General features: G+C 38.3%; 3 protein-coding genes across 6 annotated transcripts; all 3 read right to left on the bottom strand.

Moving 5' to 3' along the window:
* Positions 1-2,714: 2,714 nt before the first annotated feature.
* LOC311291541 (uncharacterized protein) lies at positions 2,715-8,101 on the bottom strand. Of its 4 annotated transcripts, XR_014627575.1 has the most exons (4): positions 7,642-8,076; positions 6,864-7,075; positions 5,100-5,876; positions 2,715-2,732 (listed from the first exon to the last, which is right to left on the bottom strand). XR_014627575.1 is itself a non-coding variant. In XM_084410601.1 (3 exons), exons 2-3 carry the CDS (start codon positions 6,919-6,921, stop codon positions 5,203-5,205), a joined length of 732 nt encoding a protein of 243 aa, XP_084266727.1. In that variant the 5' UTR covers positions 6,922-7,075; positions 7,787-8,101; the 3' UTR covers positions 5,030-5,202. The 4 variants fall into 4 exon arrangements, 3 of the variants coding, with proteins under 3 accessions (XP_084266727.1, XP_084266726.1, XP_084266728.1); XM_084410601.1 differs by lacking the exon at positions 2,715-2,732 and having other exon boundaries at positions 5,030-5,876; positions 7,787-8,101; XM_084410600.1 differs by lacking the exon at positions 2,715-2,732 and having other exon boundaries at positions 5,030-5,876.
* Positions 8,102-11,301: 3,200 nt separating this feature from the next.
* Positions 11,302-14,684, bottom strand: LOC311292682 (uncharacterized protein). The gene is made up of 4 exons (XM_084412462.1): positions 12,977-14,684; positions 12,821-12,899; positions 11,638-11,823; positions 11,302-11,464 (listed from the first exon to the last, which is right to left on the bottom strand). Exons 1-4 carry the CDS (start codon positions 13,234-13,236, stop codon positions 11,387-11,389), a joined length of 603 nt encoding a protein of 200 aa, XP_084268588.1. The 5' UTR covers positions 13,237-14,684; the 3' UTR covers positions 11,302-11,386.
* Positions 14,685-17,660: 2,976 nt separating this feature from the next.
* LOC311291683 (uncharacterized protein) lies at positions 17,661-23,897 on the bottom strand. Its single transcript, XM_084410868.1, has 2 exons — positions 23,519-23,897; positions 17,661-19,183 (listed from the first exon to the last, which is right to left on the bottom strand). Exons 1-2 carry the CDS (start codon positions 23,601-23,603, stop codon positions 17,802-17,804), a joined length of 1,467 nt encoding a protein of 488 aa, XP_084266994.1. The 5' UTR covers positions 23,604-23,897; the 3' UTR covers positions 17,661-17,801.
* Between the last annotated feature and the right edge of the window lie 3,462 nt (positions 23,898-27,359).

The following is a 27,359-nucleotide window of genomic DNA, read 5'->3' as shown; positions in this document are numbered from 1 at the left end:
AAGAGCAATCTGGATAAGACCATATTAAGCAACTATAGACCGATCTCAAATCTTCCCTTCATAGGCAAGGTCATTGAAAAAGTTGTCTTCAATCAGCTGAACAAATTCTTAAGCTCGAATGGATACTTTGACAATTTTCAATCTGGTTTCCGACCGCACCACAGCACAGAGACAGCGCTCATAAAGATAATAAACGATATTCGCTTAAATACTGACTCAGGCAAATTATCAGTGCTGGTAATACTCGACCTCAGTGCTGCATTTGACACTGTCGATCACAACATACTTCTGGACAGGCTGGAAAACTGGGTGGGGCTTTCTGGGATAGTCCTAAAATGGTTCAGGTCATACTTAGATGGGAGAGGTTATTATGTGAGTATAGGAGACCATAAGTCTGAGTGGACATCCATGACATGCGGAGTCCCTCAAGGCTCAATTCTTGCACCACTCCTGTTCAACCTGTATATGCTCCCAATGAGCCAAATAATGAGAAAGAACCAAATTGCTTACCACAGCTATGCAGACGACACACAGCTCTACTTAGCCCTATCGCCTAACGATTACAGCCCCATTGACTCCCTGTGCCAATGCATTGATGAAGTCAACAGTTGGATGTGTCAAAACTTTCTTCAGTTAAACAAAGACAAAACTGAAGTCATTGCGTTTGGAAACAAAGATGAAGTTCTCAAGGTGAACGCATACCTTCACTCTAGGGGTCAAACAACTAAACATCAAGTCAGGAATCTTGGTGTGACACTAGAGTCAGACCTTAGTTTCAGTAGTCATGTCAAAGCAATAACTAAATCAGCATACTATCATCTGAAAAATATAGCAAGAATAAGATGCTTTGTTTCCAGACAAGACTTAGAGAAACTTGTTCATGCTTTCATCACCAGCAGGGTGGATTATTGTAATGGACTCCTCACTGGCCTTCCCAAAAAGACCATAAGACAGTTGCAGCTCATACAGAACGCTGCCGCCAGGATTCTGAGCAGAACCAGAAAATATGAACATATCACACCAGTCCTCAGGTCTTTACACTGGCTCCCAGTTAAATTTAGGATTGATTTTAAAGTATTATTACTGGTATATAAATCATTCAATGGCCTAGGACCTCAATACATTGCAGATATGCTCACTGAATATAAACCCAACAGATCACTCAGATCATTAGGATCATATCAGCTAGAAATACCAAGGGTTCACTCTAAGCATGGCGAGTCCGCTTTTAGCTATTATGCCAGCCGCAGCTGGAACCAGCTTCCAGAGGAGATCAGATGTGCTCCTACTGTAGTCACATTCAAATCCAGACTCAAAACACATCTGTTTAGCTATGCATTTACTGAATGAGCACTGTGCCAATGTTCGTCCGACTGTTTGTACTGTATTTTATTTTGTATTCTTCTAAACTGTTTTAACTATTCTTATTTCTTTTTATTATTTTAATTTCTTCTATGTAAAGCACTTTGAATTGCCATTGTGTATGAAATGTGCTATATAAATAAACTTGCCTTGCCTTGCCTTGCTAAACAACATTGTGTGTGTGCGAGTGTGTGTGTGTCTGTGTGAGTGAGAGAAAGAGAGTGGCTGAGTGTCCGTGTGAAAGAGTATGAGTGGAAAATACAGGCTCTGCCAACAAAAAAGGCAAGTGGACCAGACAGCATCCCTAACGAAATGCTTAAAAATATAAACCCCAAATTCAAATCGGCCATAATGAAACTGTTCAACTTGGTCTGAGTGTTGGTCATTTCCCTGACACCTGGAATAGAGGACTTATAACGCCCATATTCAAGAGTGGAGACAAATCAGACCCGGACAATTACAGAGGCATCTGTGTGATCTGGGGAAGATGTTCTGCAGCATCATCAACACAAGACTCGCTCACTTCCTTACAGAGCGCAGTGTCCTGAGCAAAAGTCAGATTGGATTCTTATCAGATCATATCTTCACCCTTCACACCTTGATTGATAAATACATCAACCAAAACAAAACAAAAATATTCACTTGCTTTGTAGATTTCCAGAAGGCCTCTGATTCGATTTGGCATGAAGGCCTTCTTTCTAAACTTCTAGAATCAGGTATCGGGGGCAAAACATACAACATTAAAAAAACTATGTACTCAAACAATCAATGCACTATTAAAATTGGCAATAAACAAACAGAGTTCTTCACTGGGTGGGGTGTGAGACAGGGCTGCCCACTATCACCGACCCTCTTCAATATTTACATTAATGAATTGGTGAAACTCCTAGAAGAATCAGCCGCTCCGGGCCTCACACCACATGACTCCACTATGAAGTTCCTGCTGTCTCCAACAGAAGAACCTGGACACCCTGCATCAGTTCTGTCGGACCTGGGCCCTGACCATTAACCCAACTAAACGTTTCAGAAAACCTAAATTTGGCCATGAATGAACTGAAAGAGAGAGCAAGAAGAGCCTTCTATGCCATCAAAAAATCTATCCAAATTGAAATACCAATCAGAATCTGGCTCAAAATATTTCAATCAGTTATAGAACCGATTTTATTATATGGCAGTGAAGTTTGAGGTCCTCTCCTAAATCACGAATAATGTTGAATATTAAGTGTCTCCAACTAAACAAGCCAGAGGAGACAGTGGCAAGGAACCCAAACTCCATCAGTGGGTTTAAGGCACCATGGAAGTGGCTCGGCTTTTAGCGTTGGTCATCGTATCTTGTGCTCTACGACTCCACGGCTGACCGGCTCCAGGTTCTGTTCAAGATCAAAAATAAAAGTAGATTTTTTGTTTGTATTTTTTTCTTGTTTTGTGATTATTATTTTTTATTTTTTATATAAGATGAGTGTGCTGCTGTGGCACACGCGCTCTCTCTCGAACAACCGAAACTGGACCAATCAGCTGTGAGCAAAGTGACACATGACTGATGCAGTAAAGCCACTCCCCCAGTTTCTCTTAATCCAGTAACATAGTAACAGATTGTCAATTTGTTAAAATTACATTATACCCATAATCCATTACACTTGAGCAATTCTAGTTAAAAGTAGTTAGTGTGAATGAATGTAAATGTATACAGATAATATGTAATATAAATAAGATTTGAAATCGGTAGATAAAGCTTTAAAAAATCTCTTTATACCTATTATCAACTATAAACTAACTTTCACTTGCACTGATGTATCAAGATATTTTCTTCTTGATGTGCAAATGCGTTTATATACTTCATTTTCTTCAATCTCGGCAGAACAGAGAATTGAATCACACCGAATTGAATCGCAGTTTCTCTATGTTTCAAGGCATGTGATTGGCTGTTCGCTAGTGATGTCACACTTTCACATGCACACGCTCCATGACCTCAGGATCAAAGCCTGAGTTTACAGAGGAATACCATCATGGAGCCCCAGTGTGGTTTAATCCCAGGCATTGATATCATTCAGAATATTTCATCCAGTTCCTTCTGCTTGAAAAACAGGATACATTATAAATGATTAACTTTACAGTTATTGAACCGAACTGAATCAACACTGAACTGAATATCAACTTTTTACAGTAGAATTTAATTCTGTTTGCATCATTATCTATGTCTCCATTCAAAGATGTGAATTTAACGTGTGTGCAAAATTGGAAATTCCCTTAAATTATTTGCAAATGAAGCCGTTTCCAAACTATGTGTTCGAAAGAACAAAATGGTAATGGTAAAGTTGCTGCAATCAGGGAAGAAACTTTGACTCTATTTTCCTCCGTCATAAATGCCTGTGGCTTCTCAGAGCGCGCAGATGAAACGCAGTAAACGCTTCTGGAGGGAAATAAACCAAATCATTCTGACTTTGGCTCAGACATTTCAAAATGACCAAACCAACATTTGAGATGCTGAGTGATGCGATTGGTTCGCTGGATAGTCCAGTTATCCAATCACAGCCTCTGTTGAGGCAAAGACATGTGAGTTTTGGATCATCATAGTTTATGCGCATGTCTCCTTATCAATAAAAAAAAAAAAACATCAATTGAGTGCATATGTTTTTGTGCACATTCTTTATTTATGCACATCTTGGTATTTCCATCCATCTTATTTTTTAAGCAATATCCCAAAATCCGTTCAAAACTGTGCAACTCACCGAGTGGTTAGTGGTGTTCGTTGATGTTCCAAAACAAGTAGTGTAGCGAAATACAGTTTCTGTCGTGTTTTATTTGCCATTTTGTAAAATCCCATTGATTTCTGTCGGAGGACTCATTGCTCGTTGATATTACTGCGCTTCAGACTTAAATATCGAGCGGAAGTTTATACGCGGTTGTGAGGTATCTGAAAAAATAGTTCCACTATAGCAAATAACACGGATTGAAATCATACATTGCGCCGATATATTTGTTTTTAATCATCAACGAACACCACTAACCACTCGGTGAGTTGCACAGTTTTGAAAACGAACGTTAAGGGTTGTTTTAAGGACATGTTTGTGCATGCCCGTAGCCAGCCACTCTGAAGCGGTCAAAGGCGATGCTAAACGAGTCAAAAAGTCGAGACAGGACCCATCGGCAAAATTTCTGTGTCCACTACTCTAGTTCATCCAAAACAAACCAGAAAAGAGACTCAAAGTGCTAAATACCAGAATTATCCTTTAAATGTAACTCTACACCCTTGCCTCATTTGGTATTCGTGGTTCTATGAATATGCAAATGAGCCCCGCCTCCACTCACTCACTCAGCTCAGAGATCCACTGGTTGACGATCACACGTTGATCTGATTGGTTACAAGGTAGTTTGTGACGTCAGAAACACCAGCGATTTCAAATCGTGTTTTTGAGACTGTCTTTGGTTCACTGCAGTTTCAAGTTGAAAATTCTCAGCAATGGTGTCGACTTATGAATTTACACATAGTTTGTCTTAAATCATATTAAAAACACCACATAGACATATAAACAACATTAAAAGCTGGATTTTCAAGACAGGGGGGCTTTAAAAGTGACACTGATCATGAAGTTGTTTCATCCATCAATGTTTCTGTTGACTAGCAATAACATTTATCAAAATTAGATTTAATTAATCAGGCTACTCATGCTAATTCCTTCACGAGTTTAATCAGAAATAATCAAGAACATGTAATCAGAAATATAAAACAATGTCACCTCATTGGCTTGACTGATAGCATATCTGGAGTTTTACAGTCCGCCATTCTTGTAAGTCTTTCTGAATTTCACTATTTACAGTTGGTCCTCGTCTGCAGGGTGATCAGCGTGACTTCGGACAGTGTCTCTTGACGTGGGTCAGTAGATTGCTGGACTGTGTGAACTTCCTCCCGCAGAGCGGACAGTGGTACGGCCTCTCTCCGGTGTGCACTCGCTCGTGTCTCTTCAGGGCTCCCGAGTGACTGAAGCTCCTGCCGCAGTGGGAACACTTGTAGGGCTTCTCTCCGGTGTGAACCCGCTGGTGCATCTTCAGCGCGTTGGCCGTGACGAAGGCGCTGCCGCACTCGGAGCACACGTGATCTCTCACACCCGTGTGTATGTTCTCGTGATCTTTGAAAGTGCAGAGGCGCGAGAAACTCTTGCCGCAGATGGAGCACAGGAACGGCTTCTCGTTCGAGTGAATCGACAGGTGCGTCTTTAAGTGCGACGCCAGGATGAACTTCTTCCCGCACTGATCGCAGGTGAACGGCCGTTCGCCGGAGTGATAGCGCAGGTGACCTTTGACATCCGTGGCCCGTTTGAAAGTCTTCCCGCACTGAAGGCACGTGAACGGCCTGGCTTCGGTTCCCTTAGTTCTGTCTTGGTCAACGTCCTGTGACGGACTGAATGATTTTTCTCCAGCTATGAAGTGCGTAGGTTTCTGATACTGATGGTCCGATTCATGGTTACACGGCACTTCATTGGGTTCTTGACTTTCCTCTGTTACTTCTGCCGAGTCTAAAATGAACACATGATATTGTCAAAATTCAAGAGGGATACGTCTGAAGAGAAAGTAAACTCCAGTTGGTAAAAACTGTCAGTAAGCACAGATGCTGAACACATTTATCAGCGCTAACTAAAAGCAATTTTCATTATACGTGCATTTTGATTTCCTGGCAACACTTTACAATAAGATTTCATTAGTTAACTTAAGCTAAAGTCCCCCTGTAGTCAATCATTTTATCCCTTAAAACTCACCTTTGATAACCAAAATTACATATTTAAATGTTTTTCCTTGAATTTTTTTTTTTGTGATGCCTTAAAATATCTTGAATGTAACTCGACACCCTTGCCTCATTTAGTATACGTGGTTCTTTGAATATGCAAATGAGCCCCGCCTCCACTCACTCACTCACTCAGCTCAGAGATCCACTCGTTGACGATCACACGTTGATCTGATTGGTTACAAGGTAGTTCGTGACGTCAGAAACACCAGCGATTTCAAAGCGTGTTTTTGAGACTGTCTTTGGTTCACTGCAGTTTTAAGGAGAAAATACTCAGCAATGCTGTCGACTTATGAATTTACACATGGTTTGTCTTAAAGCATATTAAAAACAACACATAGACATATAAACAACACTAAAAGCTGGATTTTCACCACAGGGAGACTTTAACTACATTAGTTAACATGAGCTAAAAATGAAAAATGTTTCAAAAGCATTTATAAATCTCAGTTAATGTTATTCTCAACATTTACTAATACGTGATTAAAATCAAGTCGTATCTGTTGTAACATTAGTTAATGAACCTGAACTGACATGAACTAACAATGCATTTTTAATAATTAATGTTTAAAAGATTAACAAGTACTGTAAAGAATGTATTTCTCATTGTTCATTAACTAAACTTAACTAATGGAACCTTATTGTAAAGTCTTACCGATTTCTTTTTTTCCTGTCACAACATCTGCATTCCTCTACAAATGAATCAAGATTTGACACAAACCTTTTTGTTCCTCATCGTCATCTTTGTTTTCTATTTGCGATGGCTCTGGATCGCTCATGTCTTCCTCTTTAATAAACAACAACTTTACAGTATTATGCTATGAAGATCTCCGTTGTTACACCTAGTTTTTCCTGGTTGACTGGATACACTTCTTCATTTGGATGGTAGAACTATTCAGCATTTACTGGTGAATTGCACTAAAGGTGCCAGATCTAAGGAAAACACACAAACAGAAGTTATTGAATTTAATAGGCAAGCATACCGTCATTTACACTACCTGATTTTATTTCGATAGAGTAGCACTCTTTATGCATTTACATTTATATTTTCCTAAAAAAAAAATTGTTTTTACCTTCACACTTAATAACATACTTTACTAAATGAAATGAGACACAGATACAACAAAATATGTACACAAAACAAAAATATTGAGTAAAAATATGGGTAACACTTTATTTCAATGTGTTCCTGTTACACGTTACATATTTACTATACAAATTACTATAAATTAGTATAATAAGTACATGTAGTTAGTTAATATTACTCAGTCCTTAAATGTATAATTACACTGTAACAATGACACCTTAAAATAAAGTGTCACCAAAGTATGTGTAAGTAAATGTAAGAACAGAAACATGTTGGTCATAAAATAAAATAGGTATAAAGACATTTTCTCATGCAACATTAAATTCATGACATCTCATCTCGTCACAATGTAATTTTGACATTTTGTGTGAGCAGTCTTCTTTGTTTAGCCTAAATTGTTATAACAACTTACTTTTTAACTCATACATGTGTCTTCTTCAGGGACTTGTTTGAGAATTACTGTGCACTTTTGTCTGATACTGTCAGTTTATTAATATCAAATGTAAGTCTGAGACCCTTGGTGTTCAGCAGATACGGTCATATTGTTACTGAATTACCTCTTTATTTACTCCTGACATTTCCAGCAGCAAAATCATGCGTTTATTCAAGATAAAGATCTGCTGGTTATACCGAAAGTCTACAGTAACAGCTCGCGCGCGCACGTCAGCTACTTACGACAGTTACTGGGCGTCAGTTTTTACGTGACAACTTAGTCCAATGCAATTGAAAAACAAATGTTTATTACATAAAAACAAACAAAGTATCCGCCAGGAAACCCTCTTTTATGGCCTTTCACTAGATTACTGTTGTTTTGGCGTAAACTCCTCCCAGTGTCCGCGTTTGTAGTGACTGAATCATGTGATCAATCGTCCAGCTCACGTGACGCATCTCTCGCGTTATTTCGGGTTTCTTCTTCTCACTCTACAGGCTTGTTTATTTCTCCGCATTTCATCCATTCATCTTGTATTTTAAAGCATGTATTAATCTTCGTTAATGATGTTTGTGTACTGATATAGTAGGCGCGGTCACCTAACGCGGGGATAGTGAACTGGATCCACTGAACCCTAAGTGGATTTACACAAGCTGAGAAAGTCCAAGTGTTAGGTTGTGCCCTGCTCTCCTACGTGTTTCATGTGTAATGTCACATTCATGATCACCTGCTTGATTGAAAATTATTTTAGTAGACTATTTAAGGTGCACACAATAATTTACATATAATTCACAATTTACATAATAAACACATAAAAATGCAATATATTGTTCTGATATAGATTAAATATTATCTTCTTGTAAATCGTTTATCTTATAAACCTTAAAAGCATGATTCACAGTCACAGAATTTACTCAACTATGAAACGAAGGCTATCACTGAAACCAATACTACGCCTGATGGATTTTTTTCCATCAATTTATGAAGATTAAATAACCACCAGAAACACCGCAGACTCGGAGACAGGGATATTGTCAAACCCAAACAGGTAGCCTATATTGAACAGATAAAACATGCGAGTAATAGTGTTATTGATGACTGATGAATAGTAAAAAACAAAGTCCTTTCCTTTTTACCAGGTAGCTTGAGATGAGGCAATAACTGTGGGATTATGGAAATATGTTATCCTATAATATAAAAGTAATAACATAAAATGGTGTCTTAGTGCCATTTCCCCCATAAGTGTTTACGTGATCAGTAAACCAAACATATGCAGGGATGGGCAGTATTTCAGATACGTATTTAAAATACGTATTTGAAATACAAAATACTATTTTTTATTTTAAAGCCTTTGGAAAAAATCAAATGTAATTTGTATTTAAATACATTTAAGAAGAGTATTTTTGTATTTTCAAAATACATAAAATACTTTTTGCCAGTCATCTTCTTTATCAGGGTTCTGATTTCGTGCATAGACCAACGCTACTTTTGCGTCATCGAAGGGTAACGCTCCTTTTTGGGGGAAGACAAATGGTCTGGATTCCCCATTTTGACACAATCTGAATTCTGTTTACTCCGGTAACAGAAGAACAAAAATAACATGCCCAAAAGTTGTTGCGTGGTGAGCTGCACCTCAAATGTTTTTAAAAACCCCGGTTTAAAATGTATACCTTTACCATGCCGAATAAAACAAGCAGAAAGAAGAACGTTGTGGCTTCAGGCGATAAAGAGGGAAGCACCAGATGGAGGGTTATGGGACCCAAAGACCCCTCACACATATGTATGTGGGAAACATTTCATAACAGGTAAGCCGATTATTTCATTAAAGCAGGGCTCAGTAGTTTCGGGATTTCTACGCTGTATTCTCGCTTTTTGCTCGCAGGTTTCTCTCTAGAGCTCCCCCCGCAGCTTCGGTATAGATATTTGACAACACTGTTGTAAAAACTCATTGGCGATTCTCAGACACCAGAGGCTAGCAGATCAACGACATCAAAGCAGATGGGACATTCTTTAAAACGTCTTCTTCATTCGGGTTCGAACAGCGTGAGGGAGCGCAATAATGACAGCATTTTAGCAGATTTCTTTTGGTCGTAAAGCAATTGTTTACATCGCGAGACGTGATATCACGCGATACTTCCTGACGCGGCGGCCGGCGGCCCGTCGGCTCAAAGTTGCAAGTGCGAATTTTCCTCTCAGGGGCACCAGGGGGGTGCGAAACGACCACCATTCAACCCGAAATAAGTAATATAACCATTCCAATGACTCCGAAGCTGTTCAGTTAAGGTAAAAAAGTTACTTAGTTCACCTTTAATTCAACCTCCCAAACTATCTGTATTTAACATGAAGTAGTGTACTTGCTAGTTACTGGCTTTAATTTCGTTACCATACCAACTAAATTAAGCCAGTTAGTGCTAGCTAGCATCTAGCTATGGCTAGGCAGCTAGGATACCACCTAGAGTGTATACCAGAGTTTGTATACCATATGCATGTACTGAAACGTTATTTTACAATGTTAAACCAATTCCAGGAAGCCATGTTAAAGAACCCCTGCACCCGGATTTTGTGCCGACAATATTTCCTCACCGTACTGTGGCAGACCCAAACCAGAAATTAAATAGGTATAAACACGGCAGGAAACAGCACATAGCAGACTTCACCCCTTCTCAAACGCAAGGTGGCAAAAACGACTGCTATGAGCCCAGCCCAGATCTACCTACAAGTAAGTTTAATGACATGCACTCGTTGAGATTGTATTAAGATGGTCAGGCTAAAGCTGGATTAGGGTTAGATGTGCGGGCTAAAGCAACTTCTTCTTCTCGTTAGTTCTCGATGAAGACCATTGCCCAGTTGACAACGATGGTGCTGACGATGTCCCTGATGAAATGCGTGAGTCAAGGAACTGCCTGTCATCTTATTCTTTGGAGGAAAATGATGGAAAGTGCCGACAGATGACTGGACTCAGCTGGACGATGTTTTTGAGCCTATTTACATTTCTTAACCTGTTCGTGAAGAGGCGAGGCTACATCTCCCTTCCACCGCGGGACCAGCTGTTTATTACACTGATAAAACTACGTCAAAACCCATCCTTTTTTTTCTTAAGTCACGTTCTGAAAATGCCTCAAACAACTGTCAGGCAAAATTTCCTTTTTAGTTCACTGGCCTGATAGGGAATGTTTTTCAATGATACCTCCAGAAATGAAGGCCCAGTTCCCACGACTCACAGCAATCATAGATTGTTTTGCAATCAGGACAGAGTACCCCAGCAACCTTAAAGCTAGGTGAGTGTCACAAGAAATGTCTTTACACACTCTCACATCCCATATTGAAATAAAAGGCTAGATGTCATTGCTATTATGTATCCTTTCTTAGAGCAAAATCATACTCTAACTACAAGAAATGGACAACAGTGAAATATTTAATAGCATGCAGTCCATCTGGCAGCATTACATTTTTGTCAAATGGATGGGGAGGAAGGGCCTCTGATGTGCATATTGTTCGACAGTCAGGATTCCTGTCCTCAGTGTACCATTCTCCAGGTGATCGGTGTCGAGCTGCTAACACCATCATTTACAAAAGGGAGGAAGCAGTTACCTGGGAGAGAGGTGGAAATGTCTCGTAGGAAGTCAAACATCCGGATTCATATTGGTAAGTAAAACTAGATTATTATTATGCCGTTTTATTTGAAAAGTCAATTTAGAAAAGCGCTCCTTTTTTGTTGTTGTCGTCCTTACAGAGTGGGTGATTGGTGTGCTGAAAGGTCGCTTTCACATCCTTGACGGTCCACTCCCTCGCTGTCTGGTTCAGTCTGCACGGGACAAAAACCAAGGGCAAGCAACAGTTGACAAACTTGTAAATGTTTGTGCAGCACTTGTAAACATGGCACAAAGTATTATTATTTAAATACTAAAATTTGTTCAATAGTGTCTCTATTTTTTTTTTTTGTATAGATTATTTAAAAAAGATTATTATTTTTCTCACCTCACTTTGTAGCACTGTTGTCATCAATCGTGGGTGGATGTGTTTTGCCCAAAATCTGCTGATCACGTCCACCATTCCGTGAATGAATTCATCATCTTTTAAGATTCTAAAGATGGTGGTCTGCTGTGGGGTCCAAGTAACAAAGTCTGCATACTGTGCTGCACACACAAACATTTGCAGCTGAACCTTTGGCAAGGAGGAAGGGGGAAAGGAAGTATTATTAAAATGTGCCTACAGTATTTGTTAAAGAATGTCACAATTCTGTTGACAGCTACTGATTTCTTTGTGTATAGCTTTGCCTTTGCAGAGTAAACTGTACCTGAGTGTAGTAAGCATGGTTGGGCTTCAAAGAAAACAATGTGGAAAGGTGCCCTTTCTCATCATCTGTTCAGCTAACTGACTGCTGACCTGCCCACTTATACGGACACTGCGCCTCCACCACACCCTTTCCACAACAATCGCATGACACATAGGCATCACATGATACACCAAAGTATGGTCTTTCATGGCTGATTCTAAAGCCTGATCTGTCCACTCTTAAGCCTTCATGCACTTTGCATACATCTTCATTTACCAATATGTTGGTAGATAATTGGTCAGTGGCTGGGCCAATGCCCAGTGCATATTTGTAGGTCTCTAGGGCATGTTTTTCATTGTCTCTTCCCCACTTAAGGTAAGGACTATTTATGTTTTTAGCCTCTGACATGATTGTTCTGATTACAGTGTTTGAGGGTTTCTCTTGATTAGTGTGAAGAACAGTGTGAGCAAACGAGCTGGTGATTCTTCCTACTCGGTGCCTGCATTACAGTCTCTGCCTCCACTCTGTCTGCCTCTTCCTTGGTAAAGGTTAGTGTTTCAAACCACGAGGAGTGGTGTGGTGTGGAGCCTGCATATTTACTGAAAGTACTCAGCACCACAGGACATTTACCTGTCTCGTGTAGCATTTGTAAAAATGTTGCCTGTTGGCTTGCTGAGGCTTTGGGGATGGGTCTTTTGACCTTACCTATGCTGCCTTTGCCTCCAAAATCTATTGAGCGGATTTCTGATGGCTCAACTTTTTTTGACCTTACCTTTTGACCTTACCTCTCCTGCCTCTGCCTCCAAAATCTATTGAGCGGATTTCTGATGGCTCAACTTTTTTTGTAGAAACACCGTTCCATTGACAGGCTATACTGGTACTTACAGTGGTGGTGATGCCCAGGCGGACTGAGGCTTCCAATTTATACAGAACTGCACCCACATGGGAACAGCTTTCCCCTAGTCTTGGGTAAAAAAAAAGACAGTGTAAATTCCACGAAAACGTGAGCACAAGTCAACCACTACAGTATGGATCTCTTACCCTGCCATGCAGTCGCAGTGAGCTGCTCTAACTTTGCCACTATTTTCCACAGCTACCCAGGTGTTGTGGGGCTTGTTAGTCACCCTCCAAGAAGGTTTAACACTGCTTTTAAAAACAAAGCACTTGTCTGTTTTTATGTGTAAAACAGCCTGGACCCAACCACTGACGAAAAACTTATGGGCCTCCAGGGACCTTTTGTTTTTCATTGTTTCCGATGTGTACAGGCCTGTCAGACACAAACAGTGACATTGTTTTATCATTTCTGGCTATAGTGGTGTCTGCTCTATCTTAAGATTAGCACTAGGCCTATTTGACTTTTCGACGACCACTGCTCTGGGCTACATGTAACAACACGAACGGCAGTAGATCAAGCCTTCTAGGCTAGATAGGATAGCGTAATGTCACAACATCCACTTTGACAGCCCCATACATACATACATTGGTCCCATACATATTTTGCCGTACACTGTAAACCTTTTTACAACTTTCAAAGTCCTAGCACTTTCTAGACAAGCAGAAACCAGCCAAGTCCACTTTAGTCCTAGCCTGCCACTATTTCAACAGTAAAATCAGTTAACAGCCATCATGGTAGCGTGCCTAGTGAGAGCTAACTAGTATAGCTAGTCGACAACAAAACTATGTCAATAGCTTAAATTAAGTGAAATATGATCCAAGTAAACCACCGACTCCTCTTGACATGGCCTCATCGTCTAGTTTGTCATACTGTGAGTGTGTTAATGACAAAAAAAAATAGGCTACTTATTCGGTGATTCCACGAGATAGTGGTAGATGTCTGAATAGTCCATATTTGGCCACTGCGTGGGGTCATTAATCCAGTTTTCGACCATTTCAAAGGGACACCTCTGTAACCCCGTATCCAGTAGCTTCTTTAAATACCGCTCACGGTCCTCGGCCGGCAAAGAGAGTGTGTATGTTTGTGCCATTTTTGCTATCAAGAAACTTTGCAGATCTAGAGCGAGTTCTGTTCTCAGGGGAATCCGTTTGTATTCCCCCAAAAAGGGGCGTTACCCTTCGATGACGCAAAAGTAGCATTGGTCTATCAGCTAGTTCAGACACACCCCCTCCTCCCAACCCCAACATTCATGCATGTGAGCTGGAATAAGGTGAGGATGTCATGATCAATTCTATTTGTTGATTAAAGTTAAAATAGTGCATTATTCAGATTTGCCTTCAGTTAACATGAAAGAATAAAAGAGCACAGACAAGTGGGGAAAATAGCGTTAGCCAATCAGTCTTGATCGGTTGTTGATTTTTATCAACTAGCTTGTCAAATGTGTTTAAAGCATGTTAGGGCTGGGTGATATGACACTACATATCATAGCGATGATATAAAGTCTGAATCGAAGGAACTTTTTCGAAATCGTTTACATACATAGGCCTATTTGTGGGGTAATCAAATTTATCCGTGCAGCTTTTAGTAGGCAGGAATTATTGGAACGTGGAAAAATCACTGATTGAAAAATGGAAAAAGAAGCACTGATGAATGATACACCACAAAAATCTTCAGCTTTAATAAAAAAAACTTTGGGTAAATAGGTTCAAATGAATCTAAATGAATTCTAATTTTAAATTTTAGATAAATTTTCTAATTTTAATAAACCTATAGAAACAAATAAACTTCACATAAGACACATATAAAATAACTATACTTAAAAAGCATTGGACTCAGAAGAGTCTGAAATTCAGTTTTGGCAGAAGGTCTGGACTCCATAGTAGCTTTCATTGGTCAAGGCCAAGGCCACGTCACGGTTAGAGGCGTGAAAGCGTAACCGATGTCCCAACAATAACAGACCGGTTTGTAAAACTCTCGTATTTTAAAGAGTCTATGCCACAAACTTTAAATACTTCACATTCTTTTGAAAATCCAGCGTTTAGTTGATCCTGATAAGCTCTCATTGTCACAGTTGTAAATACGATGGATTGCTTCTTCCATGAGGGGGTTTGGCATCACTGGATCTTTGTTTCCAGGTGAACCTTAAAGAACGCGACACACACATCGGATGCTACATGTTAATACTTATGTCTATGTCACTGTCAGATGTCTTGGTAAATTATTTAGTCAATTATATATAGTAGGAGAAGTACAGTAGATGAATGAAGACCACAAATCGAGGTTTCAGTAAATCGAAGAATGTTTTATTTAAAAGAAAGTTGTTTCAGGAATCAGATTCACTCATCAAGGGGTTCGTAGGTCGCTTCTGCTTTACAATTGAATAAAGTAAACAGCTATCAGTGCACACAGGATTCTGATTGGTTTACACATAGATAAACTTGGAAAATCTCCAACATGGCCTTCATGTTTGTACATCAATTATAATTCTGTATAAGACGGTCTCGACCCACGAATGTTGTGCAACAGCATATTCGTAGTTCAGTATGGGCCTTTTGACCCCTCCAGAGTTGTTTAGTCTCCCACCTTGCTTAAGCCAGTCCAGATCCTATCCTGAAGGACAGAGAAAGAGACAGAAGAAACACACACCCCTCATCCTCAAGTTGCAGTTAACTGTCTTTTTCCCGAAACAGTAGAAGTTTGAACAACATTCTTCATTTTTCTCATTCATCATTTTGAGTCAAATATGAATCTAAGAGACTATAAGAGGAGACGGGCCTCCCTGACCATGTGACCAAAATAAACTAATATTACGCTATTAGAAGTCATTTATAAATGTGGTTTTCCCATTTTGTTGTGGATGTGTGCAATTTTCTTATTCAAATATTAAAAAAGTATATTTCACACTTTTGAATATCTTTAAACAATGTTCTTTGTTCCTAATATCTTTATTCCTTCAATTTTGTACATCGTTAACATGAAAAAATACATCAAATACACAAGTCTTTATCAAACATGTTTCCACGTCCTTCCAAGGCAATCTGAACAGTATACACTACTACATTAGTGAGCTTAGAGGCTATAAAATGATGATGATAATAAACATTATTACTGACATGTAATGCACCTATAATAACTAGCACATGCCGGAGCAAGACTGCTTGTTGCACAGCAGGGTACAGCAAGAATACTGCAACATCCTCTTCACTTCCATTAAGGGCGGGACACACCATGCGCGACGGTTTTTGAGCGTCGCTTGGCTTAGGGGCTGTTTACACGACACCGTTTTCAACTAAAAACGTAAAAGTTTTTATGCGTTTTGGCCATTCGTTTACACGACAACAGCGTTTTGGGTGCCTAAAAACTCAAAGTTTTGAAAACAGTCTCCGTGTAAACAACAAAAACGCAAATTTCTGAAGATGATGACGTCATACACATGCGTATTACGAGTTCGATCAATAGTGTTTCATCGCCATCTACTGGCCTGGCAGCAGAAATACAGCGTTTTTAGTCGTTTTCGCGGATCCCTGTGAATGGGGATCGTTTTGACAATGGTGTCGTCTGAACGCGGGAAACTCAAATGAAAAACGTCTCCGTTTTAAGCATATCGTTGTCGTGTAAACGTACCCTTAGTTGGTTCGATGTGTTACGTTCGTCTGTTTTGTGGGCTGATTCAGCACGTTGAATTGGGCGTCGGGCCGTCGGTGAGAGAGAGAGAACTCTGATTGGCTGTTCAGCTTAGCGAACGACTCGAGAATAAAAGCAAAAGTGATGAAAAGCGGGCAAAGAAGTCAAGACGGTACAATTGTATGTCATCTTACCTGAGCATTCGAATGCACGAATATTTTTATAACGACATGAGCCGACTAGAATGAAGAAAGTGATTGAAAGCGTTTGTTATTCAAACTGGTAAGCAAGCGTCTTAGTTTCGGTTTCCCTTTTTGAATGACGAAAATAGACTATTGAAACCTGCTGATATAGAGTTATTTCCTTACGCGCAGGCGCAGAACGCACGTGATAGTTGACAGTCGCCTTTAGTCCTTTTGGTGTGTTCAAGCGCAGCCTTTTCATCGAAACGCAGCCAACGAGAGGCAACAACACAGTCAGCTTTCGTCACCGCTAGTTCTTTGACGTCGGATAGGTGTGTCCCGGGCTTAAGAGTAATTAGTTAATCAAGCGAATAACTAATTACTCATTATACTAAATATATCAACAGAAGTATAGTCTCTTTAATTCTAAATATATCCCTTGTCAACAGCTAAGACTTACAAAATGGTATGGATTGCAAACAACAACAAACAGATATCAATGCCATTGTTAATTAAATTGGTACTATTGCTCCTCAAATATATTCATATAAAAACATTCCAATTTAGGCCCTAATTTTAAGGTTTATGTATTTCAACTGCACATAAAACATCCATCCATTTAGATTACACAGTTTTAAACTAATAAGCTTAATGTGATGCATGTTTGTCAGTCATACATGAATGAACGAAACCGGTACAATGTCTGTAATGGTACTAATAAACTAAATGTGCTTTAAATACACAGTAACCAAGCTTATATATTCATCAATTTCTTTCAATATCAAACATTTAAACTAATTGAATATTGCTCGTTTCACAGCTAGTTTTAAACGTTCATACTTTTCCACTGAATACGTTTAACTGTTTTCACAATAAACAGATTTATGCTGATTCTAAGCAATTTGAATACAAATAGTTAATAAAACTATGCCATTTATTATTATTTTTATTTATTTATATAAGACTGACAAATATACATGATCTAAAATCAAAATGGATGGAAATTTTATATGAAATTCAAATACATAGATCTTAAATTTAGTCCTAAATATTTTTTGAGTGTAGAAAATAGTAGCATTTTCATTTTATGAACCAATAATCTGCTAACTTTATTACTGCCCCTCATTTTTGAGTCTTTGGTGTTTTTTTTAAAATGTCATACCATTTACACCATTTCCATTTCTTTGCCTAGAGAGCAGAGTATTTTGCTATGAGTCCGCAGATTTCTGGATGAGCTGAAACTCTTCCCACATGAAAGGCAGTGGTACGGCTTCTCTCGCTCGAGTGTTTCCAGGGATCCCGAGCACTCGTAGGCTTGTTCTTCTTTGTGATTTCTTTGGTGCATTTTCAATTCACGAGCTCTAGTGAAAGCTTCGCCACACTCGGAGCACTCATGAGCGTTTACACCGTCAAGCGTCTCCTGGTGCTTCTCATTCGCATTCATCTTCGGTTGTTTTTTATGGACTGATGTCGATTTGAAGCACGGATGAGATTTGAGACTGACCTCCTGTATGAAACTCTTCCCGCACTGATCACACGTGTAAGGCCGCTCTCCAGTGTGAATTCGCATGTGCACGTTAAAGCTTTCTTTACGTTTAAAACCTCTCCCGCAGTGCTGGCACGTGAAGGGCTTCTCTCCGGTGTGAACTACCGTGTGAATCTTCAGGTGCGATTTCTGCGAAAAACATTTTCCACACTGAAGGCACGTGAACGGTTTCTCCTGAGTGTGAATTCGCATGTGCAAATTAAAGCTCCCTTTACATTTGAAGGTGTTTCCACACTGAGGGCACGTGAAAGGCTTCTCTCGCGTGTGAACTCTCATGTGAATCCTCAGGTTGCCTTTCTGGGTGCAAGCCTTTCCACACTGAAGGCACGTGAAGGGCTTCTCTCCAGTGTGAATTCGTATGTGATTCCTAAGGATTTTCCTCTCTGTAAAACTCACTCCACACTGCTGACATTTGAAAGGCTTCACTCCGGAGTGAGTTCGCATGTGCATATTAAGGTTTCCTTTGCTTGCGAAGCTCCTTCCACACTGATGGCACGCGAAAGGCTTCTCTCCAGTGTGAATTCTCATGTGAGTTTTCAGGTTTACTTTCTGCGTGAAACTCTTTCCGCACTGACGACACGTGAACGGCTTTTCTCCAGTGTGAATTCGTATGTGATTTTCAAGGATTCTTTTCTCTCTGAAACTCTTCCCGCACTGAGGGCATGTGAACGGCTTCACTCCGGTGTGAATTCTCATGTGCATATGAAGCCTTTCTTTGCGGGTGAAACTTTTCCGACACTGAACGCACGTGAAGGGTTTCTCTCCGGTGTGAACTCTTAAGTGCCTCGTCAGGAACCTCTTTTGAGTGAAAACCCTTCCACACTCTGAACAGGTGAAAGACCTTTTGGCTCCTTTTCGTTTGGCCTTTTCTTGGTTCAAATCTCTGTCAGTCTGTAAGCAACTCAAAGATTCGTCTTCAGTATTGAAATTCTGACTGAAGCAATGGTGCTTGTCGTCAAGGTCATTCAGTTCTTCATTTTCTTCTTTCACTTCCACTAAACCTAAAGTGAGAACAAACAAAAAGTCAAAATTCATTCCAAGATAGGGACAGGTTATTTTTAAAGGCCCTGATATACTCATGACAAAGCTCTTTTCTATTCTCCGCTAAGAAGTTGGAAATACCTTGCATACTATAGTATCTTCATCTTTCACTCTGCATGGCTCAGGATAACTCATGTCTTCATTCTCCTCTTTAATAAACTCAATCATTATCAAGTCACCAATGCTGCTGAAAGTGATGTTTAGATGAATATGTAAATATGTGCCAGCTCTGCAATTCAGCTATCCAGTCGAGTCAGGTCATGTTAATTTAGCAATTTATACCAGAGGTCTTTAGGGTCGCTTGAAACATTACAGGTTGGAAATAAACTTTGCAGGACTGTGGGTCTCCAGGAGCAGGGTTGAAGACGTCTGCTTTATATATATATACAATCAGTGTCGCTTTCAATTAGAATTAAAACTTAAATTTCTACTAAAGCAGCTCTCCAGTGTGTTCATCTTTTTACTCACGCTGGGAAACACCTTTGAAATACCATTTGTCTGTGGCAATGACTCTAGGTAGGGTGTGGTCTGAGGCTACGCCGCCTTAAAAGTGGAAATCTTCTGTTTAGAGATGCACCGATCGACCGGCTAGGGACCAGATTTTCTAGGGTTAGTGACTGGCCGATCATCCTCACGTCTTTCTGATTCAGAGCCAGTCTGTTTTGTTGCCAGCGGCACAGGCAATAACGTTAAAAAACAAAAAAAATTTGCCATTTTCACATAATTTTGTGCGTATTTGGTACTTGCAACTGCTTGAGACTGATAAGCGGCTTGTGCGCATGGAGCGAATGAGACGAGTGAGTGAGAGGAGGCGGGTGTGTGTCAATTCGCCATCAGAGAGAAGAGACCGAGAACGCGCACATATCGTTTCTGCAGTATCGATAGTCCTCAGATGCCAAGGGCGTAAATTATAGCAAAATATCTGGCATTAATTTGATCTCATGATGTTATTACTCCACCACCTGCGTGACATCATTAACCAGCATGGCTGAATGACAAATTTGCAAATAGCTAGTTAATTTCTTCAATAATGCATCGTACTATGGTAGATACGCAGTGAGTTTAAAAAATAAACAAAAACATGCTGTATTTTATCTAGTTAATTACAAAAAGGTACACCACCATCTTGCTCTACCAAAAACAAGCACACACAACTTCCCAAATCGTAAATGGGTCAATGACGTAATGCTTAAAAACGGGTTTAAATGCTTAAAACATACCATAAATATTTAAGTACGTCTCCCATGTATGTACTCACTTTAACTTTTCAATACCCATTAGTTATTTGTACTTTTTCTGTTATGTAAAGTGTCAAAATATCATGTGGTGCGACCGGCCGGCCATAGCTGCTGTTTTGGAAACATCTTTGAAATTGCTCTAAATTTATTTATTCATGATTTTCAAAGTGTTTTGTAATCCTGTACAAAATTGCAAAACATTTGCATTTATATTTCCATCATAATATTTACACAAACTTTGTCTGATGATGTCCATTTTATGAAATATCATGCGGTGCGACCATCAAGAAACTACCACTTTGGAACTTTTATGTTGAAAATCCATTCAAAGACAGGAAGTTGCATCATATACCAATTTGCCAAGGACCCATGGAAGCAGCAAGCAGGTTTGTAACTCTCTCTTAAATTTGGAAACAAATAACCCTTTTAATGTCTGGTATGTATTTCCCACATTTGGATATCATGTGGTATGACCTCAAAAAAACAATGAATATTAAGTTATTTCCACAAACATGTATTTTTATTATAGATTTCATAGTGACCTTTTGTGGGAAGCTAGCTTGTTTTTGTTTAAGTGGCCAATTCTGTGCCTGTAAATTTTGACTGAATTTGAAAATATCATGTGGTGCGACCAATGCAGAGTGTTTTCCATGAGACATATGTCCTAGATTGGCAGTTTTTGTGCTTTTATATTCAATTGATGGTTTATATACATAAAGTACTTTATTTTTGTATCATTTGGAATCGATTTTTATGCAATTTGGGTCATCTTTGTACAATATGAGAAAAATGCAAAAACATATTTTAGAGCATGTCATTTCAGTTTGGTAATTATGTATTAGTCATTTATTATGTATTTATTTCTAACTATTTTAATCTATTTTACCAGATGCCACTGCCGAGCAAAATAAAAACCGCTGTCAATTCTGACCCTGCAGCAAGAGAGAAGTACCTTGCTAGGAGAAGAGTACTAGTATGTAAAAAAAAAAAAAAAAAAAAAAAAAAAAAAAAAACTATAAATAAAGCAACATGGAGTCTGGACAACTTATGTGTTTTGCATTACCTTGGAAGAAATAAATTTTTTCATTAACACGTTCTTCTGCTGTCATCTATCATTGGTCCAAAGTAAAGCAGACTATACACCACAGATTTATGACATGATGCTATATTACATCGGGTGAAAAGAGCTTATGCATGTGGCCACAAATTCCAGATGTCATTTTCTACTGTAAGAAAGACGTTCATGCTGTCATCTCAGAACCTGAGCCAGCAACGTCTCGCTACTCTAAATTGAGCAGCCAAGATTGAGCAAAGTTAAGAAATAACTGGGGTTAAACAAAATGCCCGTAGTTAACACCATGTGGCGCACTTTCTCACAGTCATTCCAAATACCCATCAGCAGCATGATGATTGTCAAGTTCAATTAAATGTACGTTCACAAGGCCACTAACTGTTTGTGATGAGGCATGATTACATGATTATACATGGTTCTGATCAAAATGTATTAATTCCAATGTCATCGTCAAGTTATGTTTGCGATGACTTTCATAACAAATGTTTATAAAATGTTTGTTCATAAAAATTCTGTGAAATTTTTATAAAATCTGGTTTAAACCTATTCTTTGTGTGGAATGTATTGTTGACTGATCTCTTTATATAGATTTTTGGCAATATAAGGTCTTTGTATCATTTGGAGGGACCACTCATCATGTGGTGTGACCAAAAACAGCAATAGCCTAACTGTATTAAATTAAAAAATAACATATCTAATAGCTGTGGCTGAAATATAAATCACTGATACATTATGCTTAAGTGAATGGTATTTTTTTTATCAGTTTTATGCGATTTACAGGGAAAAATAAATGAAAAAATATGAGATCATTATACAAAAACTGTGTGTCTTTGTTTTAAACACTTTACTTACTGAGAACATGTAAAAACTTTTTTTTATTTATGTTAAGGAAATTAATTAATTTTAAGCATAGGTGTGATTGGCAAAGGACAAAAAAAACCAGGACAACATACGACGCGGCGACAGCATTTCCTTTTGTTGAAAGCCCAGATAAAAGTAAAAAGCTTGATTCTGATTTTATTACATTTATTGTAAGTTGCGATTGATAGTAATACATGTATACCTTACGGTAACAATGTTGTGCTGTTGACTCTCGAAGAGGCAGCACAAACAAAATTAACTCAGTAAACAACATAGGCCTAATGCCTATAAAAATTCAAAATGTGGAGTTTTTATATTTTTAACATATGGTGCAGTTAAGCAACCTCACACGATGAGTGAGGTTTCCTGAATACCATTATGATTGAAAATGTGACATTGATTTCAAACAACAGTTCAATTAACAGTTAAAATTAAGTCGTTTTGAACAAATCAGTTGAGTCAAAGATTTAATGACCCATTCATAAACAACTGAACTCATGAATGAATCAGTCGCTTGAATGAATCGTTTGAATGAATGAATTGAATCAATGACTCACTCATTAAAACGGTCGCCTGTCGCCATCTACTGGCGGTTTAGGGTTGTGTTTAAAAGTATAATTCTTTAGAATGATTCTTAATTGTATAGGATTTAAAACCATCTCATAACATTATTTAATGCAACTGTTATTTTTCAGTGTTTAATTTGATCAGCCCTACCTAGGGTTATTATTCTAAATAATTTAATTTACTGATCAAATTTAGGAATTTAAAATTAAAGAGTAATACATACATTTAATAAGTATAATAATATTAATAATATTTCAAAATGAAGATTTAATATGCAGATTTAAATACATCAAAGCTGATTGAACACTGATGAGAATATTGCTTCAGAATAAGTTATATTTATGCAGATTTTTTTTTTTATATAAGTACAATGCAAAAAATAAATAAAAAACATGAATACAGAATAAGTGCATTGTATCAAATTATCCATTTAAATGTTAATATAAAGTGGGACCTGATACAATATGATCACTTAAATGTGTATGTATAACTACTGCCAACTTTGTTACCTTATTGTATAGCAGTTATTAATGAATGAATGAATAATGGACACCAACCAATTTGTTCCTCAGTGTCTTCATCTTTCACTCTGCATGGCTCAGGATAACTCATGTCTTCACTCTCCTCTTTAATAAACTGCATCGTTATAACAGTAAGTCTTAACTGCACACTTATTTACTACACAGATCTCCGTTGCTTCATGGAGTCACTCCTGCTCGCTAAACGCATCTTCGCCACATTATTATAATGATGAGATTAAACGCAATGAATCTATACTCGCACACGTCTTCAGCCTAGTAAAAGTGCTTATACCGAACTAGTTAAACTTTTATGTACACTCGTTAGATGTGGTAGATATATGATACGCTGTACAAACAACTTTAAAGCGTGTGGTGTTGTTGTTGTTGTTGTTCTTCTTCGGTTTATTGGCGGTTCGCATTAAGAAGAGTCTGCCGCCGCCTACTGGGCTGTAAGAATGATCTTGTTTTTGATGCTAAATGTGTGTATATATATATAAAAAATAAAATAATATGGAAGTCAATGGGGTCCATCAACTGTTTGGTTACCGACATTCTTCAAAATTATGCTCTTGTAAAAATGATTACTTTTTGTTTATCATAGGATGCCTGTGTCCCCATAAAAAAAAATGCAATGTCCATATTTCTGTGGCTTGCAAAATCTGCAAACACTGCGGACAAAAGCAGGATATGAAAAAAGCTGTAAAAGTTGCCAAACAAAAAAACAAATGAGCAATGGTTTGAAAATATGAAAAATGGAATCATTTCTGTATGTAGTAATTCACTAAAAAGTCACTATATTAAATACATTCACATGTTAAAGTTGGCCTTTGCAGCATGAAGCATGATGAACTGTATTAAGTGTGTGTGTGTGTGTGTGTGTTCAAGTTATTAATTATAAGTACTATACAACAATCCACCTCCATCTTTGTAAAAGGTCAGACACTTTATCAAAAATACCTTCCCAATTATTCTCCATATATTGATCTACCCCCATAAAAAGCCCAAGCACTTTAAACCCTTCCAAGCTCCAAGAGCAGAGCTGAGGAAGTACTGGAGGGCCTACGTTCTCCCACTTGCCCAGCAAAAAAGATACACTCTTCTGCCAATTTATTCTTGAGGAAGATGCTCTCTGATAAGACATCCAGAGATGCTACCAGTTTCTTAACATCTTCATCTGACCTTATTACCACTGTGACATCATCAGCATATGCATATCAAATAACTGAAAGGCCGCACCCTTGTCGTATACCTCTGCCAACTAAAAATGGGTGCTGTTTATTTTTCATATACTATATACATCTGTGTACAACAGCTTGACATAATAAATAACTGATGGACCAAAACCAAAAGCATTAAGACATTTAAAAAGAAAGCCATGATCAACTTGATCAAAGGCTTTCTCCTGGTCCAAAGAAACCAAACCTACATCGAGTTTATACACCTTGGCGAAGGAAATCAAGTCTCGAACCAGAAAAAGATGATCAAAAATGGAATGATTCGGAATACAATAAGATTGATCTGAATGATTCACTGAAGATATACAAAGTCTATTAGTCAAAGCTTTGGAAAATATCTTGTAGTCAACTCCGAGCAATGACACAGGGCGCCAATTTTTTATGTCTCCAAGATCACCCTTCTTAGGTAGTAAAGTTATCACAGCCCTCCAAAGGCTCACAGGTAATGTGCCTCTTTCCAGACATTCCCAAGAAGACAGAAAACAAGTCATATCCAATCACCGACCAAAACTGTTTATAAAATCCAGTATTCAGTCCATCCAGTCCTGGAACTTTACCTGAAGAGAGTTCCTGAACAGCTACAGTTCAGCTACAGCTTCAGTTCATCAAAAGTCAAAGGTTGATCAAGTCTAGATTTCTCCTCTTCCGTTATTTGAGGTAAATCTTGAAGAAGAATGTCAGCCATTGCATCATCACAGGGTTCAGCCTTGTAAAGATCCTTATAAAAAGATAAAGCAAAAAACATGATTCCACGATCATCAGTCACTTTTCCTCCTCCTGGAAGTTTAAAATGGCATAAAATCTTCCTATTTACAGTCTTCTTCTCCAGACTAAAAAAAGATGATGTCGGAGCATCCATGTTGCACTAGTGCACAAGTTCCAGTATGGCCTCTGGAGCTGGTGGATGTGTCATCCAGTCCACTCCGTAGAAATCTCCTTCCATCTTCCAGCCATGATTTACAGGAGGAGGTTTTTACTGCCTTTCTGGGCCTTGAAAGTGGTGATGACGTTTCTGTCTATGGAGGGGTCAGAAAGCTCTCGGATTTCAGAAAAAAATATCTTAATTTGTGTTCCAAAGATGAACAAAGGTCTTGCGGGTTTGGAACGACATGAAGGTGAGTTATTAATGAAAGAATTTTCATTTATGGGTAAACTAACCCTTTAATGTACTACCCTATGTTGGGAAAGAAAGAACCAAAGCAACTTATGATGTTTACCTGAATTGGAAAATCAAACTTAGACACCACGGGCATGATAAAGCGAGGAACGAGTGCAGACGAGCGGTGATAACCCTTATGGAACGAAAAAATATTTCCATATTTTTATGCTCAATATATTATATGGTGTAAATACACTGAAAAATATATGAAATAATATATTGCGCTAATATATTGAATAATACATAAGGAATTGCCACTTTTCACATATTGAAAAATGTATTTACAATATATTTGCACTGTAAAATGTAATTAGTTGAGCGTACTTAGATAACGTGGAAAACAATTGCCTTGAATTTTACAATATATTAACACAATATATTTTTCAGTATATTGACCACTGTTAAAAAAAAAAAATCCTACATCTTGGATGGCCTGAGGGTGAGTAAATTAACAGCAAATTTATTTTTGGGTGAACTAATACCTTTAATAAATGTTTTTTACTGTGACAACAGTTACCCATGTCATATTAAAATCAACTCATGCACCTCACAGACACGGATGAAACTGTTGGGATCCTCCTTTAGGTAATCATTAAACGACAAATGAAACCAAATGTACTATTTAAATTGAATTGTGTTAGCAACGCTTTTTTATTAAACATTTTTATTTATTTACATTAGTAAGCTACACCACGCCTGCTCATAGGCTACTTTTTTTTCTTTTTTTAAAGAGACCCCCACAAAGATGAATTCATAATTCAAACCCTGGCTCGAGGTCATGGTGCAAAGGACCCTAGGTTGATTTTACTCCAAACCATCCTTTTAAGGGACTGTGATCAAGGATTGGGTAAACCAGATTATCCTTACTTGTACATCAAGGGGCTCAAGGAGACTGCACAGGTCAGAACTGCTACTAGTTCGCACTCTGTACATCTGTAACAGTCTTGGGACATACTTGTTGTTGAGTCCATCAAAGAAAGACTGGTGGAGATCAGTAGAAACCAGGCACATAAACTCAGCACTAATCTATTAAGAGAAAATCCAAAGAAAATGTCAGTACATAACACAGTAAGTATTCATTACTTGAATAAAATATTGAGACAATATTATAAATATTAATTTTTAAATTAAATGAAATATTAATAAGGTAAATTATATAGGTAGCCTATACTATTTTTTTTATTCAAATATATTATTTAGGCATTAATTCAATTTAATGTGTTTTACTAACAGCCAGATGTTGTAGGTAGCGTATAGAGCTCGGGCGTAGACGTTATGGAATGGTGCATTGTGGGTAACGGCTGCCATTTTAGAGGCAACGCAAAAGCCGGTTTGTAATAAGGTAATTGTGTAGCCGGCCGGTCTCCAGAAAGAGTTATGGACCGTGACAAAAAAAAGTTGGCTATACCATATACGGACAAACTTAATAATGAAGCCAAACAACGCTACTTAAAAAATTTTTTGATTATAGGTGGAATCGATC

The sequence above is a fragment of the Rutilus rutilus genome (genome assembly GCF_951802725.1).
Source record: "Rutilus rutilus genome assembly, chromosome: 6".
Lineage (NCBI taxonomy): Eukaryota > Metazoa > Chordata > Actinopteri > Cypriniformes > Leuciscidae > Rutilus > Rutilus rutilus.
The sequence above is the reverse complement of the archived record's forward strand: the minus strand, read 5'-3'. Positions and strand labels throughout refer to the sequence as shown.

Excerpts from the sequence above, each read along its gene's own strand:
- LOC311291541 (XM_084410601.1), bottom strand. The coding sequence starts at position 6,921 with ATGAGCGATCCAGAGCCATCGCAAATAGAAAACAAAGATGACGATGAG. Across the intron at positions 5,877-6,863 it reads TGACGATGAGGAACAAAAAG|ACTCGGCAGAAGTAACAGAG; the intron begins GTTTGTGTCAAA and ends TGTTCATTTTAG.
- LOC311292682 (XM_084412462.1), bottom strand. The coding sequence starts at position 13,236 with ATGATAAAACAATGTCACTGTTTGTGTCTGACAGGCCTGTACACATCG. Across the intron at positions 11,824-12,820 it reads GCCTGGGCATCACCACCACT|GTTCAGCTGCAAATGTTTGT; the intron begins GTAAGTACCAGT and ends TCCTTGCCAAAG. Across the intron at positions 11,465-11,637 it reads CAACAGTGCTACAAAGTGAG|ACTGAACCAGACAGCGAGGG; the intron begins GTGAGAAAAATA and ends TGTCCCGTGCAG.
- LOC311291683 (XM_084410868.1), bottom strand. The coding sequence starts at position 23,603 with ATGCAGTTTATTAAAGAGGAGAGTGAAGACATGAGTTATCCTGAGCCA. Across the intron at positions 19,184-23,518 it reads AGACACTGAGGAACAAATTG|GTTTAGTGGAAGTGAAAGAA; the intron begins GTTGGTGTCCAT and ends TTCTCACTTTAG.